This window comes from Mus caroli, chromosome 11 (genome assembly GCF_900094665.2).
Source record: "Mus caroli chromosome 11, CAROLI_EIJ_v1.1, whole genome shotgun sequence".
Lineage (NCBI taxonomy): Eukaryota > Metazoa > Chordata > Mammalia > Rodentia > Muridae > Mus > Mus caroli.
Window position 1 is genome coordinate 25087618 of NC_034580.1, and position 17026 is coordinate 25104643.

Sequence of the window (17026 nt, forward strand, 5' to 3'; positions counted from 1 at the left end):
AAAAAAAAAAAAAAAAAGAAACGGTCACCTGTGTGTACTAATGTTGTAATGATCATGGATTCAGTAACTAGTACATTTATTCTTTAATAAATATCTTTTGGCATTTAAGGGAAGAAAAGACTGAGCAGTTACTGGACTGTAAACAAGAACTTGAGCAAATAGAAGTGGAATTGAAGAGGCTGCAACAAGAGGTTTGTACCTAGATTGTTCATACTGGAGCATGAAGTAGTTGGAAATTGAGTTTCCTCCTTGTAATTTATAACTGTGACGTCGATACTTTAAGCTCAGTTACCTCATATATTTGCAGAAAATCAGGTAACTTTTTAATACTTTTATCAAAATGCAAAGCCAAAGCAAGAAATCAAGGTCTTTAGACTTTGGTCCTTACTATTCAAAATTTTCCAAGATTCAAAGTAGTCTTTTTGTACTGGGGCAGTTCCTCTTTTTTTATATATTTCTCTCCTATCATTGAATTACTTAAGCACTTCTGTAAACTATGAATTGATCTGTTTATTGGTTTTGGCTCTCCCATTGTGATTATATTAGGTTATATATATAAAAAAATGTTTTCATGTATTAGTCTCCTTTTTTTACATCATCCTGAATCAAGTGGGAATAAGAATTTTTTTGATCAATGGAGAAGAGAATAGAGTAGTGGTTATAAGAGTAAAAAAGACTGGAATATGGTCAAATTATAAACATGTATTTAAAATGTCACAACATAGTGGGCGGGAGGGGTGCAAGCCTTTTATCCCAGCACTTGGGAGGCAGAGGTAGATGAATCTCTGTGATTTTTAGGCCAACCTGGTCTACTGTGAGTTCCAGGATGGACAGGGGATACACAGAGAAATCTTATCACAAAAATACAAACAAATAAAAAAAAACTAAAATATCATAGTAAAATCGATTATTTTGTATAATTAACATGTTAAACCTTAAAAGCTAGTAAGAGCAGTTTGGGTTTTTTTTTTTTTTTTAAAGAAGTGATTAGACTTCTTTTAATTGCTGTTTTGTTGTTCTTCACTTGGATATCTGGGTCATAAATGCCAAGGATTGGAGTAAGGCTGGACAGTTATGTCTTTCCCCTAACTCACTTAGTCTGGCATTTTGATGTCAAGAGCTATATGTAAGATCATAAACTGAGATCACCCTAGATGAATGAGCCAGAAAGTAATACTTCTTGATAACAAAGGTGTGTGTGTGTGTGTGTGAGAGAGAGAGAGAGACAGAGAGAGAGAGAGTATGTGTGTGTAGTAAGTCACATATTTGGATAAAATCATTTCTCTAAAAATAGTGATTTATTTTATATCACTTAGCTCTTCTATATACTTATTATCTTGTATTTTAAAGCTAAAACTTTAATAATGTATTGCTAATAAAGAACATTTTGTAAAAATTTGTATATAAACATTTTTAAAACCCATTTGTACTTGATTCAAGAAAAAGGCTTAGCTTGTCTTCATTTTTCAGGAAACAATTATTCTTTATATACAATACAATTTTCTTTTAAATTTTTCTTTTAATATAATTTATTACATTTTATTAAATTAATGAAGTTGTTTGGACAAAGAATGGCTTTAAAGGGAAAGTTTATATTCAAGGCATTATTTATATTTATGTTTATATTTAGAACATGAATTTGCTTTCGGATGCTCGATCTGCTAGAATGTACCGAGATGAATTGGATGCCCTCCGAGAGAAAGCAGTCAGAGTTGATAAGCTTGAAAGTGAACTCAGTAGATATAAAGAGAGACTACATGATATTGAATTTTATAAGGCAAGAGTTGAGGTATGTTACATAATTATTCATACTTTAAAAGTGTTAAGATTTTAAAAATGCATTTTATAAACAAGGGAAATTCAATTTAGAGGTAACATAAAGTTTTTTGAGATGTTTATTTTAAATGTCTTCACACATTATGAAGTTTAATGAGTCTTTTACCCCTCCACCCACCCCACCCCTACAATTTAGCATTGTAGCCATGGAAGACTTTTGAAGATCACCTCTAACACTCAAAATAAAATACTTATCTCTGTTAATTTCAAGTTTGTTCCCAGAAATAATGAAAAGTTTTTGTTTGTTTGTTTGTTTGTTTGTTTGTTTGTTTCAAGACAGGGTTTCTCTGTGTAGCCCTGGCTGTCCTGGAACTCACTCTGTAGACCAGGCTGGCCTCGAACTCAGAAGTCTGTATGCCTCTGCCTCCCAAATGCTGGGATTAAAGGCGTGCGCCACCACTTCCTGGCTGGAAAATATATTTTCTGATTATTGTTTTCTTGGTATTAGGATATTGTGATCAATTAAGGCTTTGTATATACAAGTGAATAAGGAAAAAACACTCTTTTGTCTGAGTTTGACAGCCCTTGCATCTATTCCTCGTTTCTGTTAACTTCCTTATTTTCAGCAAACATGAGGTTTTGCTAAGTTTCTCTATAAGAATGAAAAAGAGAGTATGTGGAATCAAGAAATAAAAACAGGAAAGGGTAAGTCATATGGCTCAGTGGGTTAAAGACATCTGCTGTCAAGGCTCATAACTAGAGTTTTAAGTCCAAGGATCCACATGATGGAAAGCTAGAACCAACCACTGCAAATTGTTCTCTGAGCTCCATTTGGGTGCTGTAGAATGTGCCCATACACATACACTAATAAATAAGCAAATAAATAAGTGTAATTTCAATGTGAGAAAATAGAACATTTATTCATTTATTCATTTTACTAATACTTTATTCATTTATTGTTCTACTGAAACTTGAAGATTCTAAGATAAAATATACACGTGTATACACACATACAACAATGTATAATATTCATATTATACCTGTCATGGATATCATTGTATAAACCTGTAACCCCAGCTCAGGAGATTCAGATCACTGTTTGAGACCATTCTTGAATACATAGTGAAATCCTATCCCAAAACCCATTAGAACAATGTATTTTCTCTAGACTTTATAAACAGTAGACATTATTTAGCAAAATAACAATTGTGAATACATGCTTCAGAATTATATAAAAGGATCTCCTCAAATGGTTTATTTGAACATTTATCATAAGGACTGAGGATGAAGCTCAGTGTTGGATATCTTGCCGTACATGCACAATGCTCTGGATTTTAGCCCCCACACAAGAAAGACTTGAAAAGGCACAGTGATGCATGTCTTTCAACCTAGCACTCTAGAAACAGAAGCAGGTGAATCTTCGTGAGTTTAAGGCCATCCTGGTCTACATAGTGAATTGTAGGCCAGCCAGGCTACATAGTGAGACCCTGACTTAAGGGGGGGAGAGAGGGAGAGAAAGAGTCTGAGTGATTGCAGCAGGTCATGTATGCTTATAAAATCCCAGATTCTGAAAGGTAAACACAAGAAGCATCACAAGTTTGTACACTGCCTGGCTTATTGGCTATTTAAGAAGACTCTGCTTCAAAATAATTATAAATTAAATCGACCAGAGTCTTGTTTTATGTGAGTTGGTTCTTAGTTTTGTATTATAAAAACCTAGAACAAGTCACTTTCAAGTTATTCCTCTCTAGAGGTAAAATTTTAATTCTCTTTTAGTCCAAGTAAGTGTTAATTGTATGAACTATTTTGTCTCTCTGAACCCTGTGACCCACTTAAATGTATTTCATCAATTCCCTGTGAAGTTATAGTAGTATTACTCATTCTAAGGCTTACATATTTTAAATGTATAAAATGTTTAGTTCTGGGGTAGGGAGTAGAAAGTGGGTGAAGCCAAAAAAAAAAAAAAATCAACTGATTACTCCTACATGAAAATGTGATAAGAATGGCATAATGTGTTTATTTGTAATGATGCATTGTTATCATTTAGGCTTCAAAAAACAGTAGTATGTTTCTAATTAATTTTTAAAAGCCTATTTAAAATGTTTATAGGAATTAAAAGAAGATAATCAAGTTTTATTAGAAACAAAAACTATGCTGGAAGACCAACTAGAAGGAACCCGGGCTCGTTCTGACAAACTACATGAATTAGAAAAAGAGAATTTACAACTAAAGGCTAAATTGCATGATATGGAAATGGTAAGATTTAGGGAATTCATCAGTTTTCCTGGTTTCTAAGAAAGAATTCTGTGATTCAGATTCTATGATTCAGCTAGATTCCCTATAATGACAAGGATGGCTAGAGTCTTTAGTCTTTAGTAAGGCTTTAACATAGACTAGATAGCTCAATAATTTTAAGATATTTCCAACATTACATAAAATAAATATACAGTAGCATTTTCTGTTTCACTTATAGATGGATACTACATTCTAATTTTTGCCTTTATAAAAGAATAAATCTATTTTACAAACTTGTCTTTTAAAATGCAAAAATATTATAGCTATCTCATAAAATTTATCAGTGGCCATAACTATTTTGTTAAATGATTGAAATTGTTAGTATGAAGGAACATTTTCATTTTTTCCCTAAAGATTATTTATATCCGAGAATGTATGTGCAAATTGAACTTGATAGGTTAAAAAAAAAAAAAAAGGACACAGTCTTAGGCCAGTGGGTAAGAAGGAAGGGATTTAGGAGAAGGCAAAAGAGGAGTGAAGCCAGGCGTGGTGGCGCACACCTTTAATCCCAGCACTCAGGAGGCAGAGGCAGGCGGATTTCTGAGTTCGAGGCCAGCCTGGTCTACAAAGTGAGTTCTAGGACAGCCAGGGATACACAGAGAAACCCTGTCTCGGAAAAAAAAAAAAAAAAAGAGGAGTGAAAACAGCCAGAACATGTTGTAGAAATTCTCAAAGAACTAAGTTTTTAAAAAGATCATTTTAAAGATCATTATATATCATATCAGGTTTTTTTTTTTTTTTTGGTTTTTCGAGACAGGGTTTCTCTGTGTAGCCCTGGCTGTCCTGGCACTCACTTTGTAGACCAGACTGGCCTCGAACTCAGAAATCCGCCTGCCTCTGCCTCCCAAGTGCTGGGATTAAAGGCGTGCGCCACCACGCCCGGCTCATATCAGGTTTTAAAAGGATATCAATATTGATCAGTGGTGAATACAATAACTAAGTATTGCCTTCAGTGAGAAAGTTTTAAGGAGCTAAAAGCTTTCAGTTTAAAATTAGTAAAAATAAACGAATAATGGATGGAAATTACATGATTTCTTAGCTTTCTTTCCCTATTCTGTATAATTGAAAAGGAACGAGATATGGATAGAAAGAAGATTGAAGAATTAATGGAAGAAAATATGACTCTGGAAATGGCACAGAAACAAAGTATGGATGAGTCGTTACACCTTGGCTGGGAGCTGGAACAGATATCCAGAACTAGTGAACTTGCTGAAGGTAGTCTCAGTTTTGTTTCCTTTAAGTAGATTAATAAATAAATTAAGGTTATTTATATTTCTTTATTTTCCCTAGCTAAGATCCCACAAGAGAAACAGTTGTCTCCAAAATTATCTCACAAAGTAATGTCTTGTTTTACTTTTTTATAACTTAAAACTCAGTTTTACTTGTTGGGGAAGAAGGGTTTTTTAAAAACGTGAATCCCGGCCCTTTTCTGTTTAAAGTTGTATCAAATAATTCTATTATAGCTTCATTTAGTGTGTAACATAAAAATTCTACATAAGACAATGTTTAGCTTTTTAGAAATATACAAATGGTCTAAAGTAAAACTTCAGTTTTGTGAATTCATTAACAGGTTTGGATGGTTGGTTAGGCAATATTTCAAGTAACTTATCACAAGAGATGGAATATTAATTTATTGGTTTCTCCTGAGGAAAATAGTCTTCCATTAAGTAAAACAGTTTTATCTAGTCAATATGTTCTTTGAATGCAGAGAAATCAAACTAGGATAGAAACCTAGTAAGAAGATCCTAAGGTGAGTATGTACTCAAAATGAAAAGAGTCGAGAGTTTTCATGCCAACGGCTGTTTTCTTAACAAATACAAATAAATAAATTATCCCACCAGCCAGTTCGTTGCTGGGGATAATGAAAAACTACTAGATAAATTTGTAACTTCTTCCTGGGTGTGGTAGCACACACCTTTCTTTCATCCCAGGACTCACTAGGTAGATAGAGGGAGACAGATTCTGAGTCTGAGACCAACATGGTCTACATAGTCAGATCCTGACCACCCCCCCCCAAAATTGTATTGTGCTTCTTTTTTTCCCCTGACCCTTTCTTCAGTTGGGTCTTAAAATTATATTCATTACACTTGTTTGCATTATAAGCTTGGGTATACTGTTGCTGTTAATACATTTTGTTCATTATAGCCAATTCAAATTTATTCAAAATAAATTAGTTCTACAATTTCTAAATGACACAGTACTAGATTATTTTTACCTGGATTTTTTTGAGCAAATATTTTTTAAACACTTGCCAAATGTAGCACACTATACTGGATGGTGAATACATAGTTATCAGGTAACAGGTAAACAGAGTACATACATATAAGCTCTGAAAGAATTCTAGTTTAGTGCTTCCTGTATGTTATTTATTAAAGTTTTTCCATTTTTATATTTGAGAACCTAATACTAAAATCCTACTGTCCTATGAACTGGCTTAAGTAGTGACCTTGTGAAAATTTATTACTTAAGTATTTTAGTAACTTTTAATTGTACTTCTATAAATTGAGTTACAAAGAAAGCAGCTCAGACTTTAGTTTTCGGCTACTAAAAAAGCCTGTATGTATGTGTATGCGTACCTATATGTGGAGGACAGAGGATATGGTAGTTTGAATGAAAAGGTACCATAAAACTGTAAGTTTAAAAACAAAAAATTAGTTCAGTAAAGATGAAGTATATAAAGCCAAAATAGTATTTTCATACGTTAACAATCGATTATTGAAAAATTCAAGAAAAAAAATCACATTTGTAATATCTAGTAAGAACAACTAGTGGTGGTACACACCTTTAATCATAGCCCTCAGGAAGCAGGGGGAGGTGGAGCTCTGAGTTCGGGGCCAGCCTGATCCAGGACAGCCAGAGCTACACAGAGAAACCCTGTCTTTAAAAAAGGGGGATAATAGGAGAAGGGAGTCCTTGATTAGAGAGGAAGAGAAGGAGAAATAAACAGATTGTCATGATGGCTCAGTAGGTAATTGTACCTGCAACCAATCAATCCTAATAATGACCTGAGTTCAGTGGTTAAAAAAAGCAAAACAGCACACAAATTTTTAAACATGAGTTAGGGGTAAAGAGAAGGTGCAGTGGTTGAAAACACTGGCTGGTCTAGAGAAGCCTTGTTTGACTCCCACTACTACATGGCAGTTCAAAACCATCTCGTAACTCCAATTTCGAGGGATGTAATGTACTCCTCAGGCTTTCACAGACACCAGGAATACAAGTGGTTCACAGACATAGATGCAGACAAAATGTCCATACACAACATAAAATAAAAATAAATACTTAAATTACTAGCTTAAAAATACACATCTATGTAAACATATTAGCAACAACAAAAACAAAATAGTAGACACATAAAGAAATAAAACAGAATAGCAAGCCCAGAAATAAAGCTATGTATTTATGCTCAACTGGTTCTTTACGAACATGACAGAGAAGTGGTGTAGAAAATGATAATCCTTCCAATAAATGGTGCTGGGAAAATGCTGTCTGATTGTAAAAGAATGACTTAGACTCTGATTTTACACCAGTGCAAATAGATGAAAGATTTAAATGGAAGACCTGACACTATAAAACTACCAGAGAACATCATACTGTATGCTCTAAATATAAATTTTATTTTTCAGTTAAAAATATTCCAGTACTAACATGAAAACCAAAGTAACTTACATGAAAATGTACATTTAAGATTAACGTGAATAATTTCTATTAATTCCCAAAATTTTGTCATTCTTCAGTGACAATTATAGAAAATTATATGTATTATTTCCTAGGTCATATCCTTTTATAATTGAATAAACTGTACATAATGATATCAGCAAGTTTTTAATGCAACAGATGAGCTTGTTTTGTTCTTGTGAGGATATGTAATCCAGGTTGAATTGACAGAGGTGCTGTACTCAATGCTGTAGGACTAAGGTTACAGTTCTTGGAAAAGTGTTTGCCTGACAGTGCGAGCTGGTGAAGAGGAGTGACATAGTACATTGTTACCATGCTATGTTTTAATTTATGAGACAAAGCCAGATTTGCAAAATGATGATACTAATAGATTTTTATAATATTTTCATTATACTCGGATTATTCACTTAATTTTTTACCCAAAATGCAAAAGTTGATGTTGTATTTTCAGAAGTACATTTTAACTCTTCATTAGGTATCATTCTGAACAATTTATCTGTAAGTTTGCAGTTAAATTAAGTCATATTGTTTGTTTCCTTGAGTTAGTCTCATAAAGCACAGGCTAGAGTCAAACTCAACAAGTTAGCCGAGGAAGTCTTGATCCTATTGCCTCTACCTCTCATGTGCTGAAATTGAAATGTGTGCCACCACGCCAAGAATAAGTAATATTTTTGAGGAAGTAAAAGTATTGTAGACTGAAATATCAACAACAAAATACATGACAATGTAGTTCGATTTTAAAATTCTGTGATTCTATAGTAAACTTGCAATAGAAAGGTACCAATGTGATGTCCAGAACAAATAGTTTTTATTTATTTAAATATTAAGATTATTTACTGTATACCATTTTGACCAACATTTAAATTTGGTAGGGACATATACTTTTACAATGATATGACTACAGATGCACAGTTGAGAAATAGGTACATGGAAGAGTTCAATTACAACCCTACCTCCACCCCAACCCTGCCCATCCTCCCACCCCCCAAAATAGTAACAGCTTAGATAAGAAGACCTTGGAGAGAACTGGTAAGAACTGTGGTAGGATGCTGGGCTGTCCCCTCCATGGTAGATGCCTTCCTGCAGGGATATGGGAAGGGAGCTTCGGGGCAGGTCACAGAGAGTTTGATCATTCCCCAGGGAATCTATAGATAACACAAATTTGACTTTTGGTTTTTGTTTGTTTTGTTTTTTGCTGGAGCAGGCAACAAAGATTGAGGGGAAGCCAGGGCAGGACTGCATGTGACTTGTGTGTATGATATGAAATTTCCAAAGAATTAATAAAAATGCTGGGAAAGAAAGAGTGTTGTGTTAAAAGGTGCTTTCTCATGACAAAATAGACTAGATATTGATCTTTGTTCCTAAGTTGAGCATTGACTTTTTTTCAGAAGAATATGAACAGTGTATATGATCTTCAAACAATTTATAAGGATTCTTCTCTAGCTATCTTTTAATATTTGAAGTTACTTCAAAAATTTTAAGATATGCTTTTTATTTCTTGAGTTAGAGGGATCTTGTAATATTGCAAGGCAATACTTGTAATTTGTCAAATAACTCAATATCATCAACATGATGATTACCAAGTAATTTCCCATAGAACTAGAACTCTATAGTCTCTGAAGTTGAAGTTGTGTATGTTAGAAGCTCAACATTTAACTTCATTTCATTAGGTTTTTTTAATTGTATCTATCTCATATAACTTAAAATTTTAAGAAGTTAAAGATCAGTTATCAGGGTACATTAGAAGTCACTATTTTTAATAGTTTTATTAGTGACATTTTCAATATTACAGCACCACAGAAGTCCTTGGGCCATGAGGTAAATGAATTAACATCAAGTAAGTTATTAAAGTTGGAAATGGAAAACCAGAGTCTGACGAAAACTGTAGAAGAGCTCCGGAGCACTGCGGACTCCGCAGCAGGCAGCAGTTCCAAAATCCTGAAAGTTGAAAAGGAAAACCAGAGGCTGAATAAAAAGGTAAACGCAAATCTAATCTTTGTTGTAAAGTTAATTTGTATCAATAACTTGTATTTTTCATTCATAATGTATTCTTAATATTGTTTAAGCTTGTTTTTAAATATTAACTGGAATAAATGAACCAAACCCTATGACTCTCATTCAGGTTCAATAATAATGAACTTAATTTGGGGCTGGGAATATCACTCAATGGTAGAGCACTTGCCTGGTATATGAAAGGTTTTTTGGGGTCAATCCTCAGTACCTCAAAAAAATAAATTAAGAAAAACAAACTTGTTGCTGGTTTTACTACATTATTATGTCATGTGTCCTCCTTGTGGCCTTGGGATCAGTGTATCATTTCAACGACAAAACGTTAGCATATAAATCTCCAAAAGGTAAGGAATTTTTAGAACACAAGAACAATGTCATACCAAAAACTAGCTTATTGATTTTATTTTATGTATCTGAGTGTTTTGCCTGCATGTGTATCTGTGTAGTCCATGTGTGAGGTATATGCAGAGGCCAGAAGAGGGCATCAGATTCCCTGTACCTGTCTCTCATAGAGAGAAGATAAGAGTCATGTATATAAATTTTATACAATCATAGAATGCTACTTGAAATTTTATACAAGAGTCTTAATTTCTACCATTTGGATATTAAAATTATTTTATCCTTAATTAAATAGTCATCTTTTAATTTGACATATTTTGTCTGTTAAGTTTGTGATTTAATTTTCTCTAGGTTGAAATTCTTGAAAATGAAATTATTCAAGAAAAGCAAAGTCTTCAGAATTGTCAAAATTTAAGCAAGGATCTAATGAAAGAGAAAGCTCAGCTTGAAAAAACAATTGAAACACTCAGAGAAAATTCAGAGAGGCAGGTTGGTGTATCTATCTCACTTAAGCAGTTGTTCTAAAGTGAATGTTTATATGCCACTACAAGGACATCCACTACAGCTTTGTAGATTTCAAACTAACTACCATAGCTCCCCGTCATGTATAGGTTTGCTTCACTGTTACCTACAGTCCAACACAGTCCAAAAATGGTAAGTTATTTAATGTATGCAACTGTTTGCAGAAGTCAGCAATGTGTAAATTCTAAGTTGTCTGTCATTCTGAGTAGTGTCATAAAATCTTGTCTTTCCAGATCACACAAGTTCCTCCTGTTTCCACTACCTGCCTATTACTACTAATTACCCTTGTACCACATTGTTTTCATTCAAGTCACCTTTATTTTGCAATGACCCTAAGTTGCAATTCATATATATCAGAGAAACTATTAAGTGTTTCCTTAAGATAAAAAGTTTATAAAGAAAGAAAAAAAAATACACCAAGGTTTATGATAAATTTACTGTCCCTAATACTAAATTATCATCATCGCTGTGTGTGGAAACAAAACAGTACATATAAATTAAGAACTGTTTGCAGTCTTAAGTATTCATGGGGGATTCTGATATATATTCCATCTGAATAGGGAGGAATTGCTCTATCATTTTACATTTTCTATACCATATACTTAGAAAATTTGAAGAGAAGCTTAGAAAATTTTAAATTGCCACTTTAGTAATAATTCATTATAACTGTTCTTCAGTTCCTTCACTTTTGTAGAATAGCCCTGCAATTTTAAAGAGAAGTTGGAGAAAGTGCACAGTATTGCCACCCCAGTAACAAGGGAGCAATGTGATGGTAGCAAGTATCTTGAACACTTACAAGTTTGAAACTCATATCAGGTTATGCTATAAATTGGATAAATTTTGTTGTTTATATGTTACCCAATTAAATTAAATTTTTTCTTAGAAATGACGATACATACACATAAACACTTTCCATTGATCTACCCTGTATAAGGCAACATAAAAATTATTTAATGAAAATTTATACCTTAATGTCTTTAGGAACATTTGAAGTAGGTTAATTCTAAACAATCTGAAGATCATCTTAATTATAAATGCTTTTCTCTTAGCCATTCCTTCAGACTGTAAAATCCCTAAAAACATGAACTTTAGTGATTTAACAGTACATATACAAAGTGGTCTTTCAGTAAATATTTGTCACATTAGAGCAATAAGCCATACATTCTAGTATCCATGTTCTTTTCTTGTTAGTTTTTGAAAGTTTAGAGACTATATTTATTCATTGTAATTTTATATTTTCTTTATTTTTTCAAATTAGATTAAAATATTGGAGCAGGAAAATGAACATCTGAATCAAACAGTGTCTTCCTTACGGCAGCGTTCCCAGATTAGTGCTGAGGCAAGAGTGAAAGACATTGAAAAAGAAAATAAAATTCTCCATGAATCTATCAAAGAAACATGTGGAAAACTAAGCAAGATTGAATTTGAAAAAAGACAAATGAAAAAGGAATTAGAGCTTTATAAAGAGAAAGGAGAGCGAGCAGAAGAACTTGAAAACGAGTTGAATCATCTTGGAAAGGAGAATGAATTGTTGCAGAAAAAGATAACGAATTTAAAGATTACATGTGAAAAACTTGAGACATTAGAACAGGAAAATTCAGAGCTAGAAAGAGAAAATAGGAAATTTAAAAAAACTTTGGATAGCTTTAAAAACCTTACTTTTCAGTTAGAATCTCTAGAAAAAGAGAATTCCCAACTTGATGAAGAAAACTTAGAACTGCGAAGGAGCGTGGAGTCTCTGAAGTGTGCGAGCATGAGAATGGCCCAGCTCCAGCTAGAGAACAAGGAGCTGGAGAGTGAGAAGGAGCAGCTAAGGAAGGGCTTGGAGCTCATGAAAGCCTCTTTCAAGAAGACAGAACGCTTGGAAGTTAGCTACCAGGGGCTAGACACAGAAAATCAAAGATTACAAAAAGCTCTAGAAAATAGCAATAAAAAAATCCAACAGTTAGAGAGTGAGCTACAAGACTTAGAGATGGAAAATCAAACATTACAAAAAAGCCTAGAGGAACTGAAAATATCTAGCAAAAGACTGGAACAACTAGAAAAAGAAAACAAGTCATTAGAGCAAGAGACATCTCAACTTGAAAAGGACAAGAAACAATTGGAGAAGGAAAATAAACGACTCCGACAACAAGCGGAAATAAAAGATACCACATTAGAAGAAAATAATGTGAAAATTGGGAATTTGGAAAAAGAAAACAAAACTTTATTCAAAGAAATTAATGTATTTAAAGAGTCCTGTGTTCGTCTAAAAGAATTAGAAAAAGAAAATAAAGAGCTTGTAAAAAGAGCAACTATTGACATTAAAACCTTGGTTACGTTACGTGAGGTAAGTATATCTACCTAGACTTAAGGAAATCATTTTTTATATTTGCAGCCTACATTTTATTGAACCCATCAGTAACTTTTGTGTAGTTCAGTACAATTTTGGAACTAGAGCTAGAAACTACTTCTAAGTTTCCTATTCAGTTGACATTTTAAATTGTATTTTTAGAATTGTTAGTAATAAGGTATAAATGGTTAGAGCAAGTGTTTTTTACCAGGTACTTGGCTAAGGATACACATGTAAGTTGTAGTCAAGTAAATTTATGATTTTTCACAGCCAGTCATTTAAATATTATTTTTATCTTTCATATTAGCAAACAGGTTCAGAAATATTAACTTACTCAAAAACACACAGTTAATAAAAGGAGTGAATTTCTGCATTTAATCTCAGATCTTTCAAACTCCAAAGCTCTGTGATGTTTGAGAAGCCTGAGAATGAAAATCAGGTTTAACTTAAATTCCAACATTGAACTATTGAGAATTCTTTCATTAGTAAGATTTACTTTGTGATAGTTCCTGTAATATGTGATAGATTCATACATTAGATAATAGTTTACTTTTTTCCCCCACACATAAGTGCTCGTTAAAGTCCATGAGTGTGTTGGAGGTTCCGTTATGGTTTTCAAACCCCTGTTGTTTGTTTACCAGGAAAGAGTTTCTTGTAGAAACTCTTGTAGAAACTCTTTTATAACAGTAGCATTATAAAGAAGTAGCAACACACACACTCACACACACACCAGTTTATTTCTATTAAAAATGTTTTTTTCAAAAAATAATTTGAGCAAGAAATGATGTTTTTATTGGATATTTTATTTATTTACATTTCAAATTTTATCCCCTTTCCCAGTTTCCCCTCCAGAAACCCCCATCCCATCCCTCCCCCTGCTTCTATGAGGGTGCTCACCCACCCACCCACTCCTGCCTCCCTGCCCTTGCATTGCCCTGCACTGGGGCATCGAGCCTTCACAGGACCAAGGGCTTCTCTTCCCATTGATGCCGGACAAGGCCATCCTCTTGTACATGTGCAGCTGGAGCCATGGGTCCCTCCATGTGCACTCTTTGGTTGGTGGTCTAGAGTCAGCACTGTGATGTTCTTTCTATTCTTTTTTATTGTTTGAGTAATAGCCTCATGGTGCACAGACTGGTATCTAGCCGCCTCTGCTATGTTTGTGGCTAGAGCCATGGGTCACTTCATGTGTACTCTTTGGTTGGTGGTTTAGTCCAAGAGAAGATTTTTTTTTTTTTTTTTAGATTTTATTTATTTATTCTATGTATGTGAATACACTGTAGCTGTCTTCAGACACTCCAGAAGAGGGCACCAGATCTCGTTACGGATGGTTGTGAGCCACCATGTGGTTGCTGGGATTTGAACTCTGGACCTTCGGAAGAGCAGTCGGGTGCTCTTACCCACTGAGCCATCTCACCAACCCCCAAGAGAAGATTTTTAAGAAATGTTTTAGCTTGTTTATAATGTACTGCTTCACTGCTGGAAAGGGTCAGTCACACTTCTTACCTGGTTCAGATTACGTCTGGTTGGGTTGTAGTTATTAGAATCTTGACTGATGTTCTTTTCTTGATACTTGAATGAGTTGTACGTTCTTTCGTTCTTTTTAAAATAAGGATTTAGTCAGTGAAAAATTGAAGACACAACAAATGAACAATGATCTTGAGAAATTAACTCATGAGCTTGAGAAGATAGGTTTAAATAAAGAGCGGCTCCTACACGATGAGCAAAGCACTGATGACAGGTAAGTGGGATGTGGAGAAAGTTCTGAAAGATGTGGAGTGAAAGGAAAATATATTGAAATGCAATTAATTTATGAAAATGATATGGAAAGTAAAATTTTGACAAACTGCATAAAAATTCTTATTTAACTTTATTAATGGTTGATTCAGACTTATTTTACATTTCTGGTTTTTTGTTAATCATAGTCTTTTAATTAGGATTAATGTGATTTTTAAGAAGTATCTACAGAGCCACTTGTTTCACATAGACTAGATATCTACTCTTTTGTGGGCCAGTAAGATGGCTCATTAGGTAAAAGCCAAGGCCAAGCCTCATAACTTAAGCTTGAGTCTCAAGACATACATAGTAAGAAAAATTAAATTTTCCAAGTTTTCTTCTGACCTCTATATGCATGCTATGGCACACATGCTCCTACACATGTGCACACCATGTATGCACATACACACAAACACACATAAACATATACACAAACAAATATAATTAAATTTTTTCTATAAGAATATATAGAAAAACAAAAACCAAAGCTGGGTAGTGGTGCTATACAGCTTTAATCACAGCACTCAGGCAGGCAGATTTCTGAGTCCATGACCAGCCTTGTCTATATAGTGAGTTCCAGGACAGCCAAGGCTACACTGAGAAAACCTGTAACACTTGTTGACCTACAGAAAATAGGGGGTTCTCTTCCCAGCAACCCATCTGTTACTCTAGTTCCATGGATCTGACACTTTTCTGATTTCTGTGGGCACCAGGCATGGATGTAACTTATATTCAGGAAAAACATACATACCATAAAATAAATACATCTTAAAAATATTTAAATTTAAAAATAAGTCAGACAACTATTATTAAATTTCTAAGGAAATTTTGTATTCGATTTAATCAGAGTGTTAATTGCCAATTTGACTATCTTATTATAGGTATCAAATATGTATTGTTTTTTAATCAGATTACCTACTGTTTATGAAACATTTTATGTTGTTAGCAAAGCATGTATTGGCCTAAGTAACACTTTCATTAAAATTAATGAGCCCAGTTTAGACAGACCCTTTTTAAGACTTACCACCTCTTCCCAAGCTTTAATTCATATAGGTAGCCAGTATTGATTGATTCTTAGAACAATTTAAAACATGCAACCAAGATACAATAACATTCATTATCCCACATTTCTATATATAAAGAAAGATTTGGGGGATAGAAACCATATATTGTGAACTAAAACTTTTAGGAAATGGGATCAAAAATATTTAATAACTAATTAAATTTGGGCAAAATAGAAAAGAGTGTTCTGTTTTAAGCCACTAAATGTTTTCTTTCATTTGACTAGTAAGCTTTCATGTTAAAAATATAATAAAGGCTCACAGGTACAAACACTTTTTTTAGTCTTTCATCTTCTCCATTTTGGAATTTTTGTCTATCAATTTCAGGTGATGTTCCTAGTTCCTTTGTTTCTCTTCTATCTTTCTAATTAATGTCAGTACCACTTTGAAGATACTGTCATTAAAGCACATGTAGCTTACTGGTGGGATCAAGTATATAAATACATAACATTATTGTGTATTATCACTGTGCATACACATTTGCTGTAATGCTATTATAACTTTAGTGGTCTATATACAGTGCAGCACCTAGTCCTAGGCCCTCTACATTTCTAATTCCAATTTTCTATGAATAAAATCTGGAGTGTAAAATAAATAAACAAAAGAAAAAAAAGAAGTAAATTTTTTTCCAAAGATTCAGCAAATGAGTAAATCCCTTAAGAAAGAAGTGTCTATTTTCTCAGTTTTCCATGGATGCTGTTTAGCTGGTTCAACGTTAAAAGCTGTGAGGAGCCTATAGATATAACTCAGCCAGTGAGCACTACTTTAAACACAGAGGTTCTGATTTGATTCATGAAACCCACATTTTGGAAGGAGAGTTCTATTCTCAGAATTTGTCCTCTGATCCTTGGCATGCAGACACAGAAACACATAACAAATAAATAAAACGTAATTAAAGAGAAGTTGACTGGTAATATACAGTAGATATCAATATACAAGAGCTGAATTACTTTCAAGAAAACTGGTGTTAAACATTGGGGATTAAAATATGAAATCTAGCTGGGCATGGTAGCGCACGTCTTTAATCCCAGCACTCAGGAGGCAGAGGCAGGTGGATTTCTAAGTTCGAGGCCAGCCTGGTCTACAGAGTGAGTTCCAGGACAGCCAGGGCTATACAGAGAAACCCTGTCTTGAAAAACCAAAACAAAAAAAACAAAAAAAACAAAAAAAAATGAAATCTAGAGATAGCCGTAAAGGGACAGTACATATAGCCAATGCAGTGAATCCCAGTAGAAAATGT

The 17026-nt window shown here is 33.7% G+C and overlaps 1 protein-coding gene across 5 annotated transcripts in view; it reads left to right on the forward strand.

Annotated features, from left to right (window-relative positions):
• The window catches only part of Ccdc88a (coiled-coil domain containing 88A), a 137153-nt gene that overhangs the window by 76115 nt on the left and 44012 nt on the right, over positions 1-17026 (forward strand). For all 5 annotated transcript variants that reach the window (XM_021176112.2, XM_021176113.2, XM_021176110.2 and 2 more), the window contains exons 9-16: positions 110-191; positions 1631-1789; positions 3886-4032; positions 5142-5286; positions 9539-9723; positions 10447-10584; positions 11876-12946; positions 14563-14690. In XM_021176112.2, coding sequence (XP_021031771.1) covers positions 110-191; positions 1631-1789; positions 3886-4032; positions 5142-5286; positions 9539-9723; positions 10447-10584; positions 11876-12946; positions 14563-14690 — 2055 coding nt within the window. The remainder of the gene's footprint in view (positions 1-109; positions 192-1630; positions 1790-3885; positions 4033-5141; positions 5287-9538; positions 9724-10446; positions 10585-11875; positions 12947-14562; positions 14691-17026) is intronic.